We start from the raw sequence: 24596 nt of genomic DNA on the forward strand, positions 1-24596 counted from the left end.
GTAAAACATATGACACAACGTACAGGTATTGGGAACACTTCAGTGGAGTGCCCTGACAAATCCTTCATCAACAATATAAATAAGGGAACAAATTATTATACATGAATATTGAATAGTAACATTATGAGTATTGCTTTTATAGACAGAAAAGATATAGAAGACAAGACCAAAATGTTACATTTTGACACCAATCAAAACAATTACGATACTAATTCTTCTTCTTCATCATCATCACAAACTTCCCCATTCTTCTTCAAGGAGTGAATTCATCATTTTGGGATTTTAACCTACAAAGCCAATCCCAGAAAGAAGCAAAACCTCCAGTTCAACACAACTTAATATATAAGAAAGTATCTGCCAAAATTTGTAGTGGACAACCCATTTCCTTAAAACAAAATTATGGGTTCAACTGCCCTTAGAAAGTATAGTATCTGGACTATAAAAGATGTATATGTTCTATGAAGGATCCCGGAATACCAAGAACACTGTGAAATTGTACAAAAGAGACAGAATAGTGCACAGATGCTTACCTAATAAGCTGTCTACAGTGAGTTGAAAAGTGCTTCTAAACGTCTCCATGACACCTACTTGAGTGAAGAATACAAAATTGGATTGTTTACAACTTTATTAGCCAGCAACCCTTATTGCACCCATCTCATCAAGCTTTGAGCTTTTATGCTGCAACAAGTTAAAACAAGAAGCGAATCAATACAATAAACTAAAGACACATTACTAGTTCTTTAACACCTTTGTGCAAGAAAAATTATGGTGTAAATTTCAGGTTGAGTATCAACGAAGAACAAGGAAAATTAGTGGGGCCACTTCACTACCATTACCTTGTTTTTTTTGTGCCTCTGAACGTCATTAAGATCTTCATCTCCATCGTGTTTCCTTTTCTGAAATATTAGTGAAACGGTTCCATGTGATTTCCATAAATTGAAAAACTCAAATCAAATATTATACTAAAACTGCTATAGAGCAGTCTCTAGATGTGCTAATTTCATGCCAACAGGTCAAGAAAGCAGCCCAACTCCAAAGCAACAAATATAAAACTTTCCATTAAGCTATTCTTCTTTGCCAAGACAGATACCTTCAACAAACAGACATGTTCTTACCTTATCATGATGTTTCTTAGAATGATCACCCGACTCATGATGGCCATTTTTGTCCTTCTTTCTCTCTCGATCCTTGTCTTTATCTTTGCTCCTATCTCTATGCTTGTGCTTGTGCTTCTTATGCTCTCTATCTTTGTCCTTATCCCTGTCCTTGTGTTTCTTATGTTTCCTGTCCTTATCTTTCGACTCACTTTTTGACTTAGGCGGAATTGTAGGAGCTCCCTTCTCTGCCTGAAAGACGAAACAGGGCAGGTTCATGATTCTCCATTAACTAAAGAACTTGATGTTACAAGAAATAACACATCCATTACTGAGCCCAGTTTTCTAGTTTAATGTAACATCAAATAGTCGTATGAAAAAGCGTCGTATCATCAAGTTAAAACTCAAAACACCAAGAGAGAGAGAGAGAGAGAAAGTAGATACTTACTGGAGGCAATTCAACAGGAGTCATATCATTTAGCTGGAAAGCCTCCTTAAGCTCATCTATATCAAAAGGTTGGATGCGAACTTTGGTCTCCCGGCTCTGGGACATGTTCTGAATAAGCTGACCTAATTCCATTCCATCTCCTTTTCTGATCTCTGTGTCCCCAACCACGTTATGAAGATAATGGGAATCTGAAAGAGAGACGGGAAGGGATTTCTTGCAAAAGAATTCATGATGTTGCACTAGTTTATATTGAGATATAAGATCCACAGAACCACACAACTCTCTTGGACCTGCAGTTATAAAAACAAGCAACAGAATGACCTCAGGGTGATCCAAAGGTAAAAAGCAAAGAACATCGGGCTACACAAAACATTTGATGGACTGAAGAAGGTCCAACTTTGACACCAATGTACCTCCAAATTTCAAACGTTCAGGTTCCATCTTCTCTATCGCACTCTGAATGTCCTTTGCATGATCACTGCATATGTATCCTACACAAGGGGAAAAACAAAGCCAATGAGGCATTGAGTGCCAAGGAAATATTACTATTACACACAAACCCAAATTCGGCTTCTATACAGCCTATACTAGCAATTTCGTACCACAATAACTAAAACTAATCACCAACTCAAATTGCATAGCGAGCAAAACTGATGAAATTTCAACAAAAACTAAGAACTAAAAAAACGTAATTTAGCAAAAATTGGCTATCAATTTACAGCCTTTCTGCTACATCTACTGAAATCCTCATACGCCGAGCTCGAAATAATGAAACTAGCATCAGGAAGAAGAAGAAAAAAAACCTAAAAATGACAAAGTATTTGTCAAACCTATGCCTTAGTAAAATCAGACACTGAGTCTATCCAATTAGGATCTAGTCAACGATAAAATCAGTAAAATAGACAATTACACACTCTCGATAAAAGCTTAAAAACAGAACATAAAATTCGAAAGGAAGAAGAAGAGAATCGAGGATTGGAAATCGAGAGAAAAAGAAACAAGAGAGTAAGAAAGAAGAATCCAAGATTGAAATTGGTAAAGAGAAACAATCAACAACATACACGGTATCAAGAAGCCAGATCTCGTCCTTCCTTAGCTACGGCTTTCTATCGCACCCAACCAAAGATACAAATCGAAACGAAAGGGAATGGGATTGGGTATTGGTATTGGGTATCCGAATTCCCGCCCAAAAAGTTTTGATTGTTGCAAAGTGATCGAGAGAGAGAGAGAGAGAGAGAGAGAGAGAGAGAGAGAGAGAGAGATGGAGGGAGCTTCGAGAGAGACTAGTTTAGGGTTTGAGACAAAGTCTTTTTTTTCTTTTGGGTGTTTGTGACCAATGACGAGAAACTATCTACTACTCTCTCTCTCTCTGTTTCCTTCCTTCCTCTCAATAAAATCAACATTTCTCAGTCAGCATTTTTTCTTTTTCCTTTTTTTTTTTTTTCTCTCTCTTAAAGGCCTCCGCGTGAGCGTCACGCGCACACGGCCCAGTTAAACCAGAGTAATTACGGTTTCCCATTAACAATAACCTAAACCGTAATTCGAACCGAGTAACATCAGAGGTGCCATTTGACAAAGAAGATACTAAAGGAAAATGGAATTATATTGATATTTTTCTTTTTGGGGATTTGAGTCTGTAGTGTAGTAGACCTGTTCGATCTTCTACAATGCAAATGATAATTTTGTCTGATGTTGAATAAAAATGAGTGAAATGGGATATATTAACAAACTAAGACCATGATTATCAAGAGTCTCTTACACAAATCTTAATGTAAGAAAAGTTAAGAAAAGTGAAAAAACTAAGAAAAATGAGTAAATATCTCTTAGATAAGATACATTTATTAACTTTTCTTAACTTTTCTTAACTTAAGATTTTGTTAAGAGGTCATTGATAATCATGCTCTAAGATATACATTAAAAAAACGTGATGAGGATAGATTGAGGAGATACAACAACATATTAGGGGTATCTATCTCTTGAAAAATGTTATTTGACAAGTTCTATATAGTTCTTGTGATATTATGTTTTTTTTCTCTTGATTCACATTACAAAAAATGCTTTAGTAAAAGACTAAAAATGAAGAAAAGAAGCAAATAAAATGGAGAGGGGAACAGTGAAGTGGGAAGTGGGGTATTTTCATGTGTGTGAGTGTGAGTGTAAATGTGGGTGAGGAATAACAAACACAAATGGGGGGAAAAAGGGAGTAAAGACAGACAACATCATTCTCCCCAAAGAAAGCTAAGTCTTAGAATCATCACTCCAATTCCCCCTTTTTGGCCCCTTCTTCTTCTTCTCTCTCTTTTCTATTTCTTTCTACTTTTGACCCTCTCCTCCACATAATTACTAATCACCATCTCTAGCTGTATCTATCTATATGCTTTACTAACACACCCTCATACTACTATATTACTCTCTCTAAAACTATATAACTCACACTATAAGTAAAAGATTGAACCTCACTAATCACTACCACTTGACCAATTATTCCAGCTAAGACCCTTCCTTTGGACACACATCATTCAACCAAAAAAATCGTACTTGGTTATACAAATATATATATATATAATGCTTCTTCCTCTTATATTTGTAGAAAGTGATGGAGAATAAAAGGCAAGGGAAAGCAACAAACTTTTGGAGCAAGTCATAGGTTAAAAGCCCCTTAGCTTTTTCTTCCATCTCTTCTCATTCTTACTTACATTCTTACTTTCAGAGAGAATTTTTTCAGATTTTTAAACCTTCTTACAATCGATTGTAAACATATATCTTATAAAGAAACTCTATATATACATATCTTGAAGATTCAGAAGAGATGGGAAATTACTACTCTAGAAGAAAATCTCGAAAACACATCACGACTAGTGTTGCCTTCATCATCCTTCTCCTTCTTTTGTTTCTCTTTCTTTATGCTAAAGCTTCATCGTATTCTCCTCCTAATATACATCATCATTCAACTCATGGAAACTTGAAGAAACCTGAAATTTTGGATCCAGAGCTTCGTGATCTTGATTCCAGTGCTACGTCAAGATCAGGATCAAGATATACTAGTAATAAAGGCGGCGGTGAAGTTGTATTTGAAGATGGCAAGAGAAGGGTCTTCACAGGTCCTAATCCTTTGCACAATAGATAATCTTTTTGCTTTTTACAAGTTTTGTGAATCTTTTTCGTCTGAATAAAAAATACATTTGTGCAAACAAAACAAAAAAAAAGAACCATCTTTATTTTCTTCTTACACTGATATACATTATTACATCGTACGTGGCCTGCCGTGATTGTAACTTCTATGTTCTATTTGGCGGAATGAGATCTTAAGAGTGTTGATGAACAACAAGTTTTTTGAATATATAGTTATTAATGTTGCGCTTCTTCTTGGTTTGATCCATGATCGAAATATCTAGTATTTAAAATATAATTAACATGGGTGTGTGTTAGTATAGTGTATGATCACGCATAATTATCTTTTTCTTCCCATTGATTTGAATATATGAAACTGGTGGAATTTCGTGTGGTACGAATATCTTGATAATGAAAAAATGAACATCATTGTTGATGCCAAAGAAAACAAAAAAAAAAAGAAAAGAAAGAAAGAGTTGAACATCATTGTAGAATTGAAATAACCATAAAGCGCTAGTCTATTACACTGAGTTGGATGTGAAAGATGTAAGATTATTACAAAGCTATTTCATGCTTACATTATTGAATAAGATTGGTTTGAATAGCATATCATTATTCAACACAAAAGCTGTAGAAAATAAAATTATTGCGATCGAAATCCCCTGTGTGACACTAATGAGCCACAGTTGTATGAAAGAGAGAGAAATTGCAAAACATTGCTCAATGTTTTCATCTGGAGCTGAAGAAACGACCATTTTTCAGATCTAAACTCAAATAGTTTGGTATTATCTTTGTATTCTGTAACAAAAAAAATTGTTTTTCACCTCGAACCATAGACTATGTAATGTATTCTACTATGACTTTAGTACTTTACATTTTACGAGGTTCAGACAGATGTAAGAAACAGAACGAGACTGTCGGAATATTGGAGATATAAAATGTAGGGACAGGAATTATATTTTTCGACATGAAAATCAAAAACGTGAAATTAGCATTTATAGATAGCAAAGACAGAAAGTTTTAAAAGGTTCCGATCAGATATGGAGAATTTGGGAAAGATTTTTAAATTCATAACTAAGACGACCACAATATGAGAATTTTGCTCCTTCATAATTACGATAAACAAAAAGACAAGGGTTGTAGTGTCTCCACCACATAACCAAACTTTTTTGGAAGCACATTGTATAGAAGAAGACACAAATTTAAGAGTTTAATAAGTATCGCTTTGCAGCTTCTTGATCCAATTCTTCGTACACCTGTAACCAAAACACATGAGAAGAAAATGTCCCCAGCATTAGTAACCGATCTTCAATAAACGTCTTTAGAAGATAATGGGTGAAACATACAAGTTTCTTGTGGAGTTTCTCGAAAGCCTTACAAAACCTCTCTGCTTCAACCTCACCAACCTGCAAGGATGAGATGTTTCATTAAGGTGCAGAAACAAGATCATATCCCCAATAGACGAGCATTTCAGTATATGTGGTAGAATCAGAGTTGAAACAAGAATCAGTTCTTTCAGTAGAAGCATCTAAGTTGACGAGTGAACAAAACATATACATCAATCTTTATTTTCTGGCAAATCTCTTATTAACAATTCCACATAAAATGCAATGACTACGGGAAGACTTTATCTACTACTATTATGAGCTCCATATCTCTATTGGTCATAGTTAGATTATAAATCCCATTCAGCAACTAGAAACGTTCGAACAAAGCCACTGGTGATAGTTACTAGTTACCTTCTTTTTAGCAGCCGCTTTCAGCTTTTCCCAGAATTTATCTGTCATAAGAAGTCCACAAATCAAGTCAAGGGATGCAAAATCAGGCAGAGAAAAAAAGAGAGAATGCACATGCTCGAAGCTATGGAAAAGGAGCAAAAGGAAACTACCCTCAACAATTAAACAAAAAGCTTGTGTCTACAGCTTAAGATCTAATCATATATGCGCATAATAGTAGGATACGGACAACATTCTTTGTTAAGCAAAAGGATCAAGGATGTATGAATAGATTGCGATATTATTGTTTTCACTAACCGAAGAATAAACAACGGTCAGAATCAGGTAATGGTCAGATCACGTAAGAAAAATATCCAAGGTTACAATTGGATCAAATGCCAGAATTCTCAAGCATTCAGACAGGACAATTTTACAGAAGATCAAGAGAGTTTTCACCTAGTCTGTCTGAAACACACAACAAAAGCTACCAAGTAGACACAAGCTTCCTTTTGCAATCTTCTTGATCGGAAAAACATATCACATAGATTCAATGAATACCCTGAAATTCTTTTGGGCAAATATGATTTGGAATATTTTAGACACATCAGATTGCTCTCTTTAATGGATATTAGCTTTCTCTATGTAGAAAATCTCTGATACATTAATTCGAAAGAACTAAACCAGAAAGCACTTTTCAGAACACAGGAAACAGCTGAAAACCGCTGGGAGCTAATGCAATTTTAGCCAACAAAAAAGAAAACCAGGAAGCTAGTGGCAGGAGTCAAAATCCCAAAGTTAGGAAGAAAAACAAAATGCATACCTTGATCAGTCTTCCGATCTTGCAAGACTTTAGGCTCAGCTACACTCGGCGCATCATGCCACTCACTTACCTGTGTTGAGTGATAGATACAAAAGTCCAAAGTCCATCACAATCCAAGCTTCTTATATCATCTGCAAATAAAGAAAAGTAGCCTTAAAGATCTGAGAACATACCTCTCGGTCCACAACTGACTGTGAAGTTGATTGCCTTGAAGAATCTAAATCAGCCTGAAACCGGAAAAAAAGAGCTCAAATCAAACAGACTGAGCAATGAATAAGTTCTGCAAAAATATAAAATATTGACATTTGTAATTGTGTATTTAAAACGATCTTAAGGAAACTCGATCACAAGCTCAGAGCAGTGATCAATTTACTAAAACTGCAACAGAGAGAATATTCAGGAGGAGAATTAGACCTAAAAGGAAAATGAACACGAGGATGCTGCTAGTTAAATCCCTTTTTTCGAAACATAAACTACTACGAGATGAGAAAATTAGGGATTGTTTTTCAAAATCAAGTTCGCGGAACAGAACAGTAGCAGCAGCACAAGAGTGATTACGGAGAGAGAGAGAGAAAAAGAGAGAAGAGAAGAGGAGATTTACACGGTGGTCGCGAGAGCGTACGACGGGGAAGAGATCAAGGAGGCTACGGAACTCTTGGTCGTCCATGGCTTCCTTTTTTCTTCGATTTCTCTCTTCCGATTCTCTCTTCCGATTCTCTCTCTGTCTCTCTTTTGAATCGAATCTGACTCAGTCTTTCTCTAAACTACTACGCCAAAATGCACACTCTTGCTTCCGTGGTGAAAAGGTTTTGGTAGAATCGTCCCAGCCGATTTCTATTTTTTTTTTTTAAAGGAAATTTTCATAAATTATAAGATTTTTTTTTTTTTTTTTCGAAAATTATAAGATTTTCTAGTTTTGTAATTCGCATCCAAACCTTCGTTAGAGTCTGATCCTGCTATTAACAAACTTCGTTTCTTCTTATTAACCTAAATTCAAGTGGTCCTTATTTGATAAAAACTCTGTTCTTAATTTGATAACTTGGTTCGGAGACAACAATATTCTAATTCTAATATGGAGTAATTTTATCATAGAAAAAGACTATAATAAGAGAGCGTTAGAAGAAACAACACAATGGACTCCATTTTATAACACCACACATAAAAAAAATTTAGATCCGACCTCACTTTTCACACAGACCATCACAAACAAGACATACGAAACTCAATAACATACATATACCGAGCAAGGATAAGATGATGAGAGGCTATTTAAAAATTGGGTAAGATTTCCCTCACTCATGATCCAGTATGTCTTCTTCATCCTCTTCTTCTTCATACTCGCCTTCCTCATCCGCTGTTGCGTCTTGGTATTGCTGGTACTCTGACACCAGATCGTTCATGTTGCTCTCAGCTTCAGTGAACTCCATCTCGTCCATTCCTTCACCTGTGTACCAATGCAAGAAAGCTTTCCTCCTGAACATAGCTGTGAACTGCTCACTCACCCGCCTAAACATCTCTTGGATCGATGTTGAATTCCCTATGAAAGTCGATGCCATTGAGAGACCTCTAGGCGCTATGTCACAGACGCTTGACTTCACGTTGTTTGGAATCCATTCCACAAAGTAGGAAGAGTTTTTGTTCTGCACGTTTATCATCTGCTCGTCCACTTCTTTTGTGCTCATTTTGCCACGGAACATGGCCGAGGCAGTTAGGTACCGACCATGTCGCGGGTCTGCTGCACACATCATGTTCTTTGAATCCCACATCTGTTGGGTGAGCTCAGGAACGGTGAGAGCGCGGTACTGCTGGGATCCACGGGAGGTGAGAGGGGCAAAACCAACCATGAAAAAGTGGAGACGAGGGAATGGGATGAGGTTCACTGCGAGCTTTCTCAGATCGGAATTGAGCTGACCTGGGAACCTAAGACAGCATGTCACCCCACTCATAGTTGCAGAGATCAGATGATTCAGATCACCAACTGTTGCAATCAAGCCATCACAAGACATCAGCAAACAGTTGAGGCAGAAAGAGTCAAAACTAAAGATTTAATCAAGGACACATTGATATTACCAAACAGCAACATTGATGGTTGCCAAGATCAGTGATTCAAATTTCATAAAACAACTTCAAAGAAGAAAAGACATGGAAGGGACTTACAGCTAGGAGTGGTCAGCTTCAGTGTTCTAAAACAGATGTCGTAAAGGGCTTCATTGTCCAAAACCATACACTCATCAGCATTTTCGACCAGCTGATGAACTGAAAGTGTTGCATTGTATGGCTCAACTACTGTGTCTGACACCTTTGGTGAAGGGAAGACAGAAAATGTGAGCATCATTCGATCAGGATACTCTTCCCTGATCTTTGATATGAGCAGAGTTCCCATTCCGGACCCAGTGCCTCCACCAAGTGAGTGGCATACTTGAAAACCTGAGAAATTCACAATTATAAATATCACCTGTTGGAACAAAATATTCAAAACCACAAAGACCTTGAACAAATTTTTCTAGGATAACATACCCTGGAGACAGTCACAATTCTCAGCTTCCTTGCGTACGACATCGAGTACAGCATCAATAAGCTCAGCTCCTTCAGTGTAGTGCCCTTTAGCCCAGTTGTTTCCAGCACCAGATTGCCCGAAAACAAAGTTGTCAGGCCTGAAGATTTGACCATAAGGGCCAGTTCTGACACTGTCCATAGTACCAGGCTCAAGATCCATGAGAATGGCACGGGGAACATATCTTCCGCAAGATGCCTCGTTGTAGTAAACATTTACACGCTCCAACTGAAGATCAGAGTTTCCAACGTAACGACCAGTTGGATCAATCCCATGCTCGTCACATACAACTTCCCAGAACTTGGAACCTATCTGGTTACCACATTGACCACCTTGAATGTGAAGGATTTCCCTCATCTTCTTATTATCTGAAAATCAAATGCACAAACAAAGATCTCGATTAGAACTCAACGTTACATGAACAACACAGAACCATCGGATATGAAGGTAAAACAATCTGTATCAAACTATCAGATCCAGATCGAATGTTAACAACTAAATCTCGAGATCGGAGATTAAACAAGTCAATCCAGAAAAGAAAATAACAAAAAAAAATAGAACGCCGGACGGAAAACTCCGATTTCAAATTCGTCCCGCAATTCAAACGGCGCCACGTTATTCAAGTGATTGTAAATCAAAATTCAAGTTACGAGAGCAAATATGAATCAGATCAACAGAAGCAGATACAGAATTGGAGGAAAAGGATTCGATCAAAGTAGCACAGTCAGTAGTAGTAGGAGTTGCATAATTATTTCACATTCCCTAGATTTTCTCTCTCAGCGTACAAAGAGGAAAAAGAATTACAAAAACGAGACTTGAAAGAGTGAAAAAAGAATAACTCACAGAGTGGAGAGAGATCTCCGGCGAGATTGGGACGATCAAGTAGGACGACGATGACTCGATCGGAGTTGGCGAGGGAAGTGAGACGGGTGAGAGTGAAGAAAGGTGGATTTATTTATGAAAGAGAGAGAGAGAGAGAGTAAGAAGATGGGTGGAAAGGGTAAAATTGATCCAACGGCTGTGGTTGGTTTAATCAGAGGCCGTTGGATGGGTGAGATATCAACGTTAGAGATTGGCGTTGGGTGAGGGTTGTGGGAGCTACTTGTGTTGAATTGGATTGTGACTGTCGGTTCTTCCTTCAGAGTGTACCAATTATGCTTGTCACATGAAAATCTCTTATAATTAATTATACATAATTAGGTTAGTCTCTTTTTATACATTGAACCATTGGTCTAACCATGTAATAAAAGAGAAACGTTTCGGTAGTAATGTCAAAGATTATTACTATTTTCCAAACGCAATTTAAGAATTTAATTCATATATGCATAAACAAACTCATCAAAAGGCGTAGGAGCAAAACTCTTCAACAAAAAGAAAAAAAAAAAAAAAAAAAAAAAGGAATTGAAACCTCGTATGATCAGTGAGTGTATGAGTGACACGAAACAGTGATCAGTATAAAAATCTGTAAGAAGTAAGAACCACGAAAAAAACAAAAGATGGTCTCTCATATTACGTACGACAAATGCGATCAGGGAATAGTAAATCATCGTACCGTGGTTACCATGGTCGGAGAGAACCTGAACTATTATTAATGGCTTTTTCGTAGATATATATAAACGTTAAAAAAATATAAACATAAATCGTCCTTTGCATGGGATGGGATAACAAATTAACAATCAGTTTAGACATAACAATGAAATTAATATACAGAAATTTAGGTCGATCATCTATACTAATTTTTTTTAAAACTATATATGATGAGATCTAGAATTGTAAATACGAGAGTTGAAGAAAGATGTAATAATAACGATCGACGATATATTATGTAAAACACACGCATTGGATACTCTCGTTTTGATAATGTAGATTTAATAATCATGATGCAACTTTGTAACCTTTTCGAAATATATTTATAAGTTCTTTGCATATCTGTCGTCGATCTACTGTCAAATCAATAAATTTAATCATGTTTCACGTTGATCGGTTTGCTATTCGGATCAGCTATACTTTTCGAGAGTAATAAATACTAGTATTATTTATGTCAACTTTGTCGTCGCTTGCACAACACTAAAATAGTAAAATGATGTTTCAATGGTTTTCGCTTATTTATAATAAATTTTCCGTGGGAACGAACTAAACAATCATATGCTTATTACTCAAAACAAGTTGAAAGATTTTCTTAAACTAATAATGATATAAACTAATTTGCTTATCTCACCAACACTTTCGTACTTCAATACACAAGACGCGATGGATGGATCTGATTAAGAGAGGCATCATGTATAAATCATAAATGTATGAATGGACTTTTGTCTTGTAAGAAGCTTATGGATCGGAATCGGACAGCGACAACAAAATAAGGTGTGGGAGATTTTATCCATAAAAAAGAAAGAAAAAGAAAGAGGAACAATGCACATGAACTAACTTTGCGTCCCATGTGACATGCTAACAACTCACCTGACTTAAATTCTAACTTTGCATTGTAGATTTGTAGTAGTTTCTTGTTCTACTTGTTTCTTCCACCTACAAAGTTTACCGAGAGTTAACGTTATGTCACTATAGCTAGTAATAGTATCTTGCTAGCTAGTTTTACTTTTATATATGTACGGTATTGTTCTTAACTAAATTCTTCTAGCTACCAAAATTTAAATGTCTTAAAGATATAATAAGTAATATGTACATAACTATACTTTTATGAAAATATAAATTATTATTCCATACGTTATCTTATTTTTTTTGTTAACATCTCATTATATATAATTGGATAGTTCATGTTTAGTTATTCTATTTCATACGTAAGTTTTTTATTTTTATATATAATCATATGTCTAGCCGTCTAGATACGAAATCTCTGATATTTTGTTTCTGAGGCGCATATTCAGAAACTTTGTTGTGGCTAAACACGAGGATGAGCGATGTCCAAAAGAGATCAATATGGTATTATGACAATTTAGAGGAACATATATATTTTTCTTGATGGTCAATGCAGCTGAGGATTCCGACGCTCTGAGAATTTATTCAACAAGAGCAACACATATAATTAAAGTTTAGCTCTCAAGTGTAACATTTGTTTTACTATGAAGAAGTTCATAGTTGTGCTTAACTATTAATTTAAGAGAAATTTTAAATTTAACACCCTCCCTACTAATAATCGTCGTCTTCAGTTTTTTTTTTCCCGCATATGGTGCGTGTTTTTTTTTTTTTTTTTTTTTTCAATTAGTTTGATTTGCAAAGCCTTCTTTATGGTTTCTCAATCGAGAAGAAGAACACTGAGATCCATGGCGATGGTGTTTACCCAACCCAAGAAAAACTTACTTCCTCTTCTTCTCTTTCTCTTCTGTATCTCCGTCATCATTCTCCTCGTTCTCGTCTCCGAGACCACTCACTCTTACGCCGGACGAGGATTCAATTCCCGGCGAAACTACAATGGTGTCCCTCCTTTCACCTTCCTCATCAAAGTCCTTACCTATAACCGTCTCCACTCTCTCTCCCGCTGTCTCAGATCTCTCTCCGCCGCAGACTACGGCGCTGCCGGCGACAGAGGTCAAATTCACCTCCACGTCTACATCGATCATTTCAACCTCGCGAGGAACGATACGCCTGTTGAAGATAACTTGAATAACGCGAGGGAGATTCTAGGGTTTGTGGATAGGTTCGACTGGAGATTTGGGGAAAAAGTTGTTCACTATCGGACTGATAACGCCGGATTACAAGCTCAGTGGCTTGAGGCTTGGTGGCCTAGCTCAGATCACGAATTCGCCTTCGTCGTTGAAGATGATCTCGAGGTTTCTCCGCTTTACTATGGGTTTCTGGAACGGGTGATTCGGAATTACTACTATGATACTTCCAATTTCAGTCCTTCCGTCTATGGAGCTTCGCTTCAGAGACCAAGGTTCGTTCCAGGTACCATTTTCTAATTCTGTGATTGAGCAATACAGGTCCTAGAGAACAAACCTACGAGAATTTAGATAGATCATGAACATATAGATTGATAGATTTCGTTTGTTTGGGATCTGATTAGAATAACTCAAAATTGATAGTGAGGAGATCAATATATCCATTGTAGTTACTAGTATTAGTGAATCTGGTGATACATTGTTCGAATAGAGAGATAACAAAGTTGGTTGACGCTTGATTCTTATATGTTTCTTGGATATTCATTTCCCAGATGTTTGAGCTATGCAAGTATAGATCAGTAAGCAGTAGGATTCATCTGTTGCTTAGTTCCTAGAAATGTCTGAAATAGTGACTGAATGATTTAGTGGTCAACTGCAGGTAAACATGGAAATAAAATACATGTAGATCCCAAAACGAATATTTTCTTATATCAGTTGGTGGGAACTTGGGGACAGCTTCTCTTCCCAAGACCGTGGAAAGAGTTCAGACTATGGTATGACGAGCACAAGGCGAATGGCAAGAAGCCTTTCCTTGATGGCATGGTAACTTTCTTCTTTGTGGATTTCATTATTTATAAATTCCCAAGTTCTGTGTCATTTATTATTCGGGATGTTTGCTCAGGTGTCAAATGGATGGTACAAGAGGCTGGGAGAACGAATATGGACACCTTGGTTCATAAAGTTTATTCATTCTCGTGGCTATTTTAACATCTACACCAATTTTCCGAATGAGGGGGCTCTAAGTGTCTCTCACAGAGATTCTGGTGTTAACTATGCGAAAACCGCTGGGCCAGACTCAAAGTTATTGAATAAAAGTTCCATCAGTTCTGATTCTCTGAAACTCCAACCCTTGAGCAACCTTAAGTGGTACGATTTTTGTTTTAGCGAAGTTGTTCCTGGTAGGGTTGTGAGAAACCTGAATGAACTTGGCACCATTCTTCCCTCTGTGCAGATAGAGAAGACCATAATTCTGGTCAGTCTATATGATGCAGACAAGATGTTCACCAGGAACTTACTCTGCCATTTTGAGAAGCTTAATACTCAAAACCACATATTTATAGGCCCTAGCTCTGAGTTGTTCTATGATCTTTCAAGAAGGGGACATCCTGTGATTGATGCGGATTTGTTTCTCGACAAGTTGATCAAAAAGAGCAAAACGTCTTATCCAAACTCAGTGAAAGAGGCTCTGGGCAATGCTTACGTTGTTAAGAAATGCTTAGAACTAGGATACAGCACTTGGGTGTTTTCAAGTAATACGCTTTTGGTTGATAAAGGTCCTCTAATTGACAGAGTGAGCTCACAGTACGACTTCTACACTGGGGAAAGCTCTGGAATTTTGATTGTTCAATCTTCATCAGTCAGTCAAAAGTTATGGAGCAATGAATTTCTACACAGCATTGCAGCCTCAGCAACTGAGAATCTAACTCCAAAACAAAGTCTAGATTTCAGTCATCTAGTAAAGGAGCTAGTGGAGCAAAAGGGCAAGAGGATTAAGACTGTAGAGACGATGGGTATTGCAGAGAATACTGTTGGCAGCGCAAACCAATCCTTGGGAGATGGCAAAGCGGTCCTGTATTGGTCACCTGAGGTTGGTTCCAATATCATTCGGACGAAGCTTGAAGAGTTAAACTTGTGGCTCATTGATGATGTTTTCTCTTGCAAGACTGTGGTTTGTCATAGGTGATTACGTTAAAAACAAATTGGCGTTTTCTGGCCGTAGGATTGCGAGAATTCGGTAATTAAGTTTTTGTTGAAAGTTATATAGATGATGCAATAGCAGGAACCGATGGTAACCCGTTTTACAGCAATACCAAGAATATATTGTTTGTTACCCAACAGTTGGATTGTTGAAAGTTAAACCAACAACATGCCAATATACACTCATTGTTGAATGACTCTAGCGTAACGTTCATAATATGAGTCACTGATCTGTAAAAGTTTCAAGAACAGTGACACAAGAGTAGTTTTAAACCAATACCAGTTCATTTTAGACTACCTGCATAAGGTGCACACATACGCTTAAACCAACCAGCTTCATTCACGCCATCTCAAATCAAATCCAAATACAGTCTGCAGCCCAGTTGAAGCTTGGGTTTGATTTTGACCCAATCACAAGGTCACAACCAAATAAGATCGTAATGAAAGAGAAGGTACGAAAGAAGATTACAAAATACTATATAGTATTGTATTTGAACAGTAAGTGAAATCAAATTTTAATAAAGATTTGTCGACGTCAAGATTATTTTTGATAGAATTAACACATATGGAGGTGTGAGTCGTGACAAGTTTGTCTAGTTCATATATAGGCGTATAGTAAATGACACTACTGTTAACATAAATTAGAAAAATCATTTCTATTTATAGTAGGTAAAACTTAGGGGTAAGATTCAGTGTAGTGTATCTTCAGATTATTGATAATTTCGTGTGTATTTTAAACATTTTGGTCAAATGTTACAAAAATTCGATATGTTTAAACTTTAAAGACTTGGCAACCAAAATCATGTAAATTGTGCCAAAATTTGGCATTGAGACAAATCAACCTTGTGTCTAAATTGGTCATCAGTTCTTTTGCTAAATGGTTTCAATTGGTCCCCATTTTTAAAATGATTGTTTGGAAACTTATAGTTAGGCGACATGATTCATTATTGTTATTATGTTTATTTTAATTTAAGTCGTGGATGTACATGTATCACGACAGAGCGTCACCCCCACTTCTCATTTAGGAAAAGATGACTTAATACCAACTCACAGTAGTACCATAGTGCATGTTTTTTTCTTCTGCTAACTTTTCATATATCATTCTTAGATATAAAAATTAAGCAAGTGCGTATCGTAGTACTAAGATTGAAATCAGGTTTAATATAATATATATCATTCCTAGATATAAAAGAATAAGCAAGTGCGTATCATAGTACTAAGATTGAAATCAGGTATCCATATACTTTCGAATCCCACACAAATGAAGCTTTATATAATATTTATTGACAATATTGCTTTAATGATTAGAAGAACCAAAAAGTTCCGAGTTATCATTGTAAAATTTGGTCAAGTTTTTATCTGTCATGATAAAAGATTATAGAATGAACAGTCCAAATTGTGGACCGTTCTTCTACATGTGACATTTTATTGCTTTTTCTCATGGCACATAGCCACATTATATGCATATCAACTCATTGACCACCACACCATGCCCAACGCTTCCAAATATATGTGTATTTCATCACACCAAAATGTTGATCATGACAATCTTTTTAAAAAGAATTTGTACATTTTTTTAAAAAAACTTAGCTTTCTGACGTGTACCATAGATTTTCTATATATCAAAATTTCCAAAAGAAAAAAAAAAATCAAATTCAGTGAGCAAATTGTTTTTTTTTGTTCAAGTGTACTTCAACTTTATTAAAGGTTGTGTTAAAATAAAACATTTTAATATAAGGATGGAATTCAAAATTGTATGTAAACCATTTATTCGATTTTTGAGAAACAGATAGACATGATTTCAAGCTTTGTAAAATCATATTATGGTAATCTGATCGACTCAATAGTCTTCTTTCCATCATGAGGTCTTTCAAAGAAACCCTTCAAGTAGTCAGAATACACAATCTTTCTATACCGAGCCATCTCATTGTTCTCTAATAACACTTCCGGTAACGGTTCAATAACTGACTCGTTAACCGGTCCGCAGAAAACCGGAATGGAAACCCGGCTAACACACTTATTGACCACCACGCAATGCTCCACGCTCCTATACCTATCATTGCTCAATATTTGCAACACGTCTCCAATATTGACCACAATTGCTCCCGGCGTCGGAGGAACGTGAATCCATTTGTCCCCATCCTCGGTTGCTCGAGCGTACAGGCTGCCTAAGACACCGTCTTCTTGTAGGAGGAGAGTGAGAGTGTTGATGTCAGAGTGGCGACCAGTTCCCATTGCCAGGCTTGGCTCAGGACATTTCGGGTAGTAGTTGAAGTTCATTCTCATAGTTCCCATTAGGGTTTTTTTATTGGACTCGTCGATGCTTGAGTTTAGATTGTTCATGAGTATCTTTAAGATCTTCTCGGCGATCGGTTTGATCCTCTTGAAATGGTCTATCACTTGTACCCTTTATACAATGTTATGAAACTATTTTATGATTTATATATATAAATTAAATAATAACATTTGTAGTATGACAATATCATATACAATCATTTGGAACACTATAACTAAAGATTCACAATACTTACTTGCAGACAAGAGGCCACGTGGCGGTGAAGTCATGTTGCTGAGAAACATACTCAAACTTGAGGAAATCTCTCCACTCCAAAACACTCTCTTTGTAAGGATTGAAACTTGTGGTCAACCAAGCCGTCTCCGACACCGAGCTCCCTCTCCAATACCTTCTTCTCTCCTCCGTCGGCAACTCAAAAAACCCACGCGCCGCAGCAATGATACCCTTCAGCTCCTCTGGAGCTATACCGTGGTTAACGATCTGAAACAACCCGAGCTTCGTGGCTGCATGGCAGATCTCTCTAGCCACTTGCGGGTCATTCCAATCGGACACGTCAATGACCGGAATTGGTGATCCCAGGAGGATCTTGTCGGAAGTGAAGCGTTCTTGAGGAGGTTGAATGTATGGAGGAGGAAGCGTGGTTAGGGTTAGAAAGTCCACGAGACCTTTCACTCCGTTTCTTTGGTTCACCACGTAATCTCTCACTTCGATATCGGCTGAAGAGGCGGAGCGATCAACGTCGACGGTGGTGGGACTCATGTTTTTCTCTTCAGTTTTTATTCTAATATATATAGTTGGCGAGTTTTTGTCATTAAGGATGCATGGTATTTATACACATGAAAATGCCATCGTGTTACGACAAAAAAAAAAAAAAAAAAAAAAATGTCATCGTGTCCAAGTTTTATGATCTCAATCTTAAATACATTATTGGACACACAAAAATTAAAAAATAAAGTTGAAGAGTAAATGATAATTCAAAACTAAGATGAAAGTCAAAGAGTCATGTTTTCTTGCATCATGTTCTAGTTTTCGTTGTTGATTAAAAAAAAAATGTTCTAGTTTTCGTTTTATTAGCAGTGACTCGGAGTACCTTAATTATACTTGGTAGGAGTTTCTCACAAAATCTACCACAAGTTAATTCCATATAAATCAAGGCACATAAGTCTTAAATGGTCCAAACAAAAACGATTTAGATTTGCAGTATGAATAAAATAACATGGTTTAGTGGTGTTAGGTTGTGAACTTTAGTCGTTAAGAAAGAAAAAAATAGTATGTGATGTGGATGCTTGACATGTAAAAATTTCATGTTGGGTTTTTCTGATTACATATGAAAATGTAACTATGTCGGTGTTTTATGATCTTAACGACATAATTGGACAAACAAATATTTTCACTTGAAAGTTAAAGAAGAAGAGCATTTGTTTGTTATTTAATAATTAAGGAATCGATTATGCAATATTTTAGCAGTTACCCTATAAAGCATATGTTATATATTTCATGCTTAATCATGTCTATACAATTACATATCAATTATTTATCCATTTGGTCATTGATCATAATGGAAACTTGACTATTCAGTCTCACCAAAAAAGCTAAAGATATTAATTGTTTTGTCTGGACAGGGTTTCACGGATTTGTGGTGACTCGACCAAACTTATCAAACCCTCCATGGAGTGCCCAAAGGACTGTTTTGGTTTATCATTCAATTATTGAAAATTCATGTACTCCTCATTGGCTAGGAGGACCTTTGATTGAAAATTGTACTCCTCAGCTTCGAAAGAATATTTAGAGTTAATTAATTACCATGGTCTCGCTGTTTGCAACATTTTATGAATTATGATCAACCAACCTACGAAAAAAGGATTAACACCACTAATTGTTGAGTTCAGTTCAAACCCCAGCACATACAACATGGGATTAGATTTTCCTGTTTAGAGAACCCAAATGTCCTAAATATATTAACAACATGCTCAATGTGACTAAACTCACCTCCAACAATCTTTCAGCACATGGAATCTCCAAGTCCACTCTTTAATTACTAGAGGGACACGCACGATTATCTCAACATTTCTGCCTTAACATCTTTTTTTTTGTCTCTCTCCTTAATTTCATTAAAAAAAAAAAACATACATGTAAATGTAAAATTCCTCAGGTAAATACATATCGACAAAGTTTGAAGCTGAATCTAAAATTCCTCAAGTAAATGTAATGATTGAATATTACTATTGGTTCAGAGAGAACCGCTTGTGATTGTTGGTCGTTTGTGTGGATTTTGACATGCAAAAGTTGCCATTTGCCAAGCTCCCGCTATCTTATTCCTTTTTGAAGGCTGTTTTTGATCTCATGCCCCATAGAAACAATTTGGATGACATTGACATATCGTAAGAGATGCTTGCCAATAAGAGGTATGTGGCCATGCATGGTCGCCATGTTTGCAACTTTTTATGAATTATGATCAACTAATCCCCAGCACAAACAAAATGGGATTAGATTTTCCTGTTTAGGGATCCCAAACTCATAATTCTCTGATTCTACGAGTCCTCACCAGCTAGACAAAAGTTTGCATGTTGGTCTCTCTATCTTGGAAAACTTTATTTTATTTGTTTTAGGCCTGAACAAAGTATCTCACCCCGGAGATTGAATCTGACAGAAAATGGTTAGAGAACATAGACCATGAATTTTAAAACTATCTTTCAGCTGTAACTTTGTTTTGCCATCTCAGAAAAAGGCTTCTTTTGGTACCAAAAACTCTTAAATGGCCGTCAAGCAAGCATTTCTGGAGGAATGATTGAATTAAATTGGCAGTTCATAAAGCAGATTAAAACCCCGAGATGAGTTATTGTCGCTTCAGAGTGGGAAGCAAGCAGTCATAAACCGTTACTAGCCGTTGTGTCACCGTTAGCTTGTATGATGTTTGCTGCTGTGGCCTCCCTAATTCAATCAGATCTTGTTTCACTCTGTTTATCAAAAACAATGACCAGTCAGTTTAGGCACAACCCAAAAGCGCACATACACAGAAAATTTTAAGGCAGGCAAAGAAAGAGAACAACCATAATTAAGCGTTTTGTATCATGAGACAATTATCACATACTGACTCAAGAGTTCACATCAACCTAATATGCTCAGAGAGGAAAAGTCGGGCAGAAAAGCTTTTGCTTACTTAGATATAACCACTATTTTTTTTTTATCAAGATATAACCACTTTTAACAAATAAAAATACTTGTGAGTTGTGATGATAAACTGAAAGCCAATGTGCTTAGTTTGCAAAATTGTGTTTACCTAAAGATTTGATGGGATCAGAGTTAAAAACTTACAAATTCCACTCATCGGTTGCTCTTGCAGGTTTCTCAACAACCCGATACAAACGTTCAAGGCTGTATATTAGCAAACCAAATATGGTTTCTGCATCCTTGTCCTGTAACAACATCAAGAAACGACCAGGAAATTTTTTTCAAAGGGTTTCTTAATAGACAAATTAGTACAATAATACTGATTAAGACACACAGAAAAGGAAAATAGTGGCATCTTACACGTCCTTGTTCAATGTAGTTCTGATACTGCATAATTCTCTTTTCAATTTCAACGACAAGTAGTCTCCTGTGAATACGTGCAATCCTTCCTCTTCCTTGAGCTTTGCTATCCTGAGATATACCAGTGAAATCAAACTGAATAAAGATAACAAAGCTGCATCAACAGTACACAACTAGTCTTAAACTATAAAAACCGGACCACATATATGAATTTTCTGTCATGTTTGGTTTCGCATGAATTATCACTCTCCTCACCGTTTTAAGCCATGTCCGAAGTACTGTGAGCATAACAATGCTGAGAAAGAATGCAGGTAATGCAGCCAGAATGGCAAAATTTATTTCATTTGCACGGAGTATCTGATCCAGTTCAAGCATCGCTCTGCAGGAGAAGATTACTCAGTTTTTTACAAAATGAGAGAGATCTACTCCAATTGGCTAGGAGCTACCAGTTTAATGAACTTACGTTTCTATATCTAGTTTAAGCTTCTGGACCTGAAAGATAGACAATTCTGATGTGATTAGAATCCCACAAACAGTAAAGTACAACTTCATGCCAAGAACTTAGATTACCTGAATAAGCAAACCACGGGCAAGCTCTCCGCTAAGGAGGTTGTGAATAGGATGCACAAGTTCCTTTTCATACCTGCAATTAAGGTAAAACTCAATTTCATACCAGGAATTTTCACAGGAAATTATTCTACCAAGTCTAACGTGGTTAGAAATAAGGATGATGAGAAAACGTCCAATTTTATATTTCATTACCCAAGATCAGAACTACTAACAATTATTTGCATGCTTGGATCAATGCACGATGTAACTGTTTTTAATGCAATGACATGTGGCTTTAACTGCCTAACAAAGAGTAATGTTCAGAGTTGTACCGATTCATAACAACTTCGAGCATTTCCTGATCTGATGCATTATCTGGGACCTTTTCCCGTGTAGCCTGTTCGCAGAAATTCCTAAGCATTCTGCATACAAAAGAAAATTGTGAGCACCAACGAAATAAGAGCATTATTAATGCAGCCAATAAACAACACATACTAACTAAATGGTTATAGAGTTTTTTGGTTATAGTTTTTTGATGACAAAAAAAAAAACAAACAAAAAGAATGAGATCAATAACTCGATATGAATATATCCAGTGAATTGCTATGGCATAATGAAAAATCAACGGGTAGAGCACTACACTAACAAACAATGGGAACCACTACAAAAAAGAATCAGAAAGGAAATGAAAATCAACCTATGCAGTGAGTCTTGCGTCAGCTGCACTTCTTCAGTTTCCATAACACCCTTGTGCCTTCTCCGGAAAGTATCAAAAAGCTCATCCCGAATGGAAAGCAGCTGTAAAGATCACAAAGTAATTCAAAAATTCCAGGCTAGCACAATGTCATGTAACAAACTAATAACTTGATCTTTTTAATTTGTCACACTTTTCTTTTGACTCGGACCAAACAGAGAGTCGCAATAACTATGACTTTGTACCTTATTTGTATCCTTTGACAGAGGTTTATGCAACAAGTCATTTGTTGGAACAAGAAAAGAAAAGTCATTGTTCTCACTTAAAACTAGCAAGGTTAAGAACAAACCGGTTGCTCAACATGATCACTGAAGAAGCTCGTTGTTGCTTCTTTTGCATCATGAACCCAATTCTCAATGTCCGAACTTCCCATCAAACTACTATGACGTAGTAGCCATAGAGAGAAAACAGAGAGCCCAACTGCACCACAAGTATACCGGACCCAAAACAGGGTCATCCTCCTTGGCTTTCGATGTTTCCCCACCTATTTTAAAAGAAATGCAAGAATGGAAACTCTCAGAGTTGATTTTACATGATGATTTATGTTAACAAGAATAATGGCACCCCTACCATAACTGATAAATACGAGTTAAGTTTATCCAAATTCTTATGAAGCAGGTTGATAGCATCTGTAAGTTCACAATCAGTCCACTGGGATCCTTCTTCGTTAACTTCAGGCAGTCGATCAAATACAAGAGGCATTGGGTAACTTCCATCAACAGAAGAATCACTCTGAAAATGGGATGTAAGTCAGTAGACGAGCAAAAGATATCTAAAACAGTAGACTCAGGAGCATCACAGTAATAAATGGTCAGGCAAATGAAGGTAGTGCCCAGAAAAAGTAAGAAATCAACGTGTTTACCTCACGCTCAGCATGCAAATGGCTGAAAGATCCTTCCAAGTTCGAAAACAATCCATTGATAACAGCCAACAATGATGGCAGTGACTTTTCTGGATTCTTCACAAGATCCTCACCACGTTTATCCAATTCAACATAAAGCTAGAGAGCCCATTGAAAGTAATGATATTAGCATATTAAACATACAGAAAATCTTTCACATGCACATTTTACAATGGTGTTACTTATGTTAAAAAGGATTTAAATTTTCAACCTGGGCAAGAAATGAAGCGAGTGCAGATCTTAGCTCCAGCAAGACCCGCATTCTATCCAACATGTGAGATGAAGACGACTGACAAAGATGCTGCATTGCAGATTCCTCACTGAGACTCTTGGTCACGAACTTCGTACTCTCGTTCAAAAAAGCTACTGGTCCTCTCTCAAAAATCATGAAATACGCCTTTCGAGCATTGGAACCCTGTGTTAAATACGATAAAAAGAAAACCATTTGGATGGACTAGAGAATCAAGTAAAAGAAAAGATACATCTCATGGAATGTTCTGTTAATTTACCTCAGCTCTAGATTGCCAAAAATCTAAACTCTTTTGGATATCATGCAAATTGGAGAGAACGTCGGCCATTATTTCCTCGAGAACACCATGAATCCTAGCTGTATCAACCGAGGTATTGCTACTAACCCTGAAGATCAACACAATGTATTAGCTCAAAAGGTCGAAAAAGTCTACATATTGTCAAATTCCGGAAAATAAAAAATGTTTGCGAAGAGTGTATAAATCAACAAAACATGAAACTCCAGTAGCAGTTCAAAGCCACGATCATCAAACAGTAGTAATGAAGGTCGAAGCCTAAGCTAACAAAGAAAGCTAGTAGAAGCTCTACCAATTGAGGAGATGAATTCTTACATAGACGAGCTTGGGAAATCGGAGGGTAGAGGAAGAGGGAAGGAGAGTTGTCGTTTTGTCGAAACGGTTTGGCGATAGAGATTGGAGATTTTACCGAGAAAAATGGAATTAGAAGTAGGGTACAAGGAAGCAAGGCGATTCCAAATATAATTTGAATAAAACGGAATCAGGTCAACGACGTTTGAATACGCCGTCGACGGGGTTGACTCGTTAGCCGGAGGCTGAGAATCCATTGAAGTCGTCTAATCAATTTTCTCAGTTCACCCTCTGGCCGGGTTGATGACCGGGGAAGTGCCCTTAATGTCGGTAGAGAGATTTTAGGATTTTGAAAATAAATTGAAATTCCTAATTGGGCTTTTAATGGGCCAG

The 24596-nt window shown here is 36.8% G+C and overlaps 7 protein-coding genes across 7 annotated transcripts; 2 read left to right on the forward strand and 5 right to left on the reverse strand.

The window, feature by feature from the left end:
• Positions 1-80: 80 nt before the first annotated feature.
• On the reverse strand, positions 81-2787 carry LOC111830047 (mediator of RNA polymerase II transcription subunit 19a). Its single transcript, XM_023780607.1, has 7 exons — positions 2604-2787; positions 1956-2033; positions 1543-1832; positions 1116-1346; positions 837-896; positions 531-678; positions 81-287 (listed from the first exon to the last, which is right to left on the reverse strand). The coding sequence occupies exons 2-6, from the start codon at positions 1981-1983 to the stop codon at positions 628-630; spliced, it is 660 nt and encodes a 219-aa protein (XP_023636375.1). The 5' UTR covers positions 1984-2033; positions 2604-2787; the 3' UTR covers positions 81-287; positions 531-627.
• A 1408-nt stretch (positions 2788-4195) lies between these two features.
• Positions 4196-4751, forward strand: LOC17882601 (CLAVATA3/ESR (CLE)-related protein 22). The gene has a single exon (XM_006288887.2). It carries the CDS (start codon positions 4352-4354, stop codon positions 4667-4669), a length of 318 nt encoding a protein of 105 aa, XP_006288949.1. The 5' UTR covers positions 4196-4351; the 3' UTR covers positions 4670-4751.
• A 918-nt stretch (positions 4752-5669) lies between these two features.
• Positions 5670-8021, reverse strand: LOC17881119. Its single transcript, XM_006288858.2, has 6 exons — positions 7790-8021; positions 7362-7415; positions 7189-7258; positions 6393-6433; positions 6000-6059; positions 5670-5909 (listed from the first exon to the last, which is right to left on the reverse strand). Exons 1-6 carry the CDS (start codon positions 7853-7855, stop codon positions 5856-5858), a joined length of 345 nt encoding a protein of 114 aa, XP_006288920.1. The 5' UTR covers positions 7856-8021; the 3' UTR covers positions 5670-5855.
• Positions 8022-8266: 245 nt separating this feature from the next.
• LOC17882839 (tubulin beta-6 chain) lies at positions 8267-10699 on the reverse strand. The gene is made up of 4 exons (XM_006289871.2): positions 10586-10699; positions 9706-10110; positions 9346-9615; positions 8267-9166 (listed from the first exon to the last, which is right to left on the reverse strand). The coding sequence occupies exons 2-4, from the start codon at positions 10097-10099 to the stop codon at positions 8481-8483; spliced, it is 1350 nt and encodes a 449-aa protein (XP_006289933.1). The 5' UTR covers positions 10100-10110; positions 10586-10699; the 3' UTR covers positions 8267-8480.
• A 2206-nt stretch (positions 10700-12905) lies between these two features.
• Positions 12906-15474, forward strand: LOC17882441. Its single transcript, XM_023781681.1, has 3 exons — positions 12906-13645; positions 14018-14181; positions 14261-15474. The coding sequence occupies exons 1-3, from the start codon at positions 12985-12987 to the stop codon at positions 15320-15322; spliced, it is 1887 nt and encodes a 628-aa protein (XP_023637449.1). The 5' UTR covers positions 12906-12984; the 3' UTR covers positions 15323-15474.
• A 1604-nt stretch (positions 15475-17078) lies between these two features.
• LOC17882564 (feruloyl CoA ortho-hydroxylase 2) lies at positions 17079-18412 on the reverse strand. The gene is made up of 2 exons (XM_006286590.2): positions 17868-18412; positions 17079-17743 (listed from the first exon to the last, which is right to left on the reverse strand). The coding sequence occupies exons 1-2, from the start codon at positions 18389-18391 to the stop codon at positions 17158-17160; spliced, it is 1110 nt and encodes a 369-aa protein (XP_006286652.1). The 5' UTR covers positions 18392-18412; the 3' UTR covers positions 17079-17157.
• Positions 18413-20209: 1797 nt separating this feature from the next.
• On the reverse strand, positions 20210-24516 carry LOC17884245 (protein DGS1, mitochondrial). The gene is made up of 14 exons (XM_006287254.2): positions 24228-24516; positions 23877-24003; positions 23579-23782; positions 23329-23466; positions 23037-23198; positions 22756-22950; positions 22410-22510; positions 22045-22134; positions 21734-21806; positions 21627-21655; positions 21419-21542; positions 21164-21274; positions 20948-21048; positions 20210-20589 (listed from the first exon to the last, which is right to left on the reverse strand). Exons 1-14 carry the CDS (start codon positions 24458-24460, stop codon positions 20469-20471), a joined length of 1809 nt encoding a protein of 602 aa, XP_006287316.1. The 5' UTR covers positions 24461-24516; the 3' UTR covers positions 20210-20468.
• Positions 24517-24596: the final 80 nt, after the last annotated feature.

Source organism: Capsella rubella, unplaced genomic scaffold (assembly GCF_000375325.1).
Source record: "Capsella rubella cultivar Monte Gargano unplaced genomic scaffold, Caprub1_0 scaffold_6, whole genome shotgun sequence".
Taxonomy (NCBI): Eukaryota; Viridiplantae; Streptophyta; class Magnoliopsida; order Brassicales; family Brassicaceae; genus Capsella; species Capsella rubella.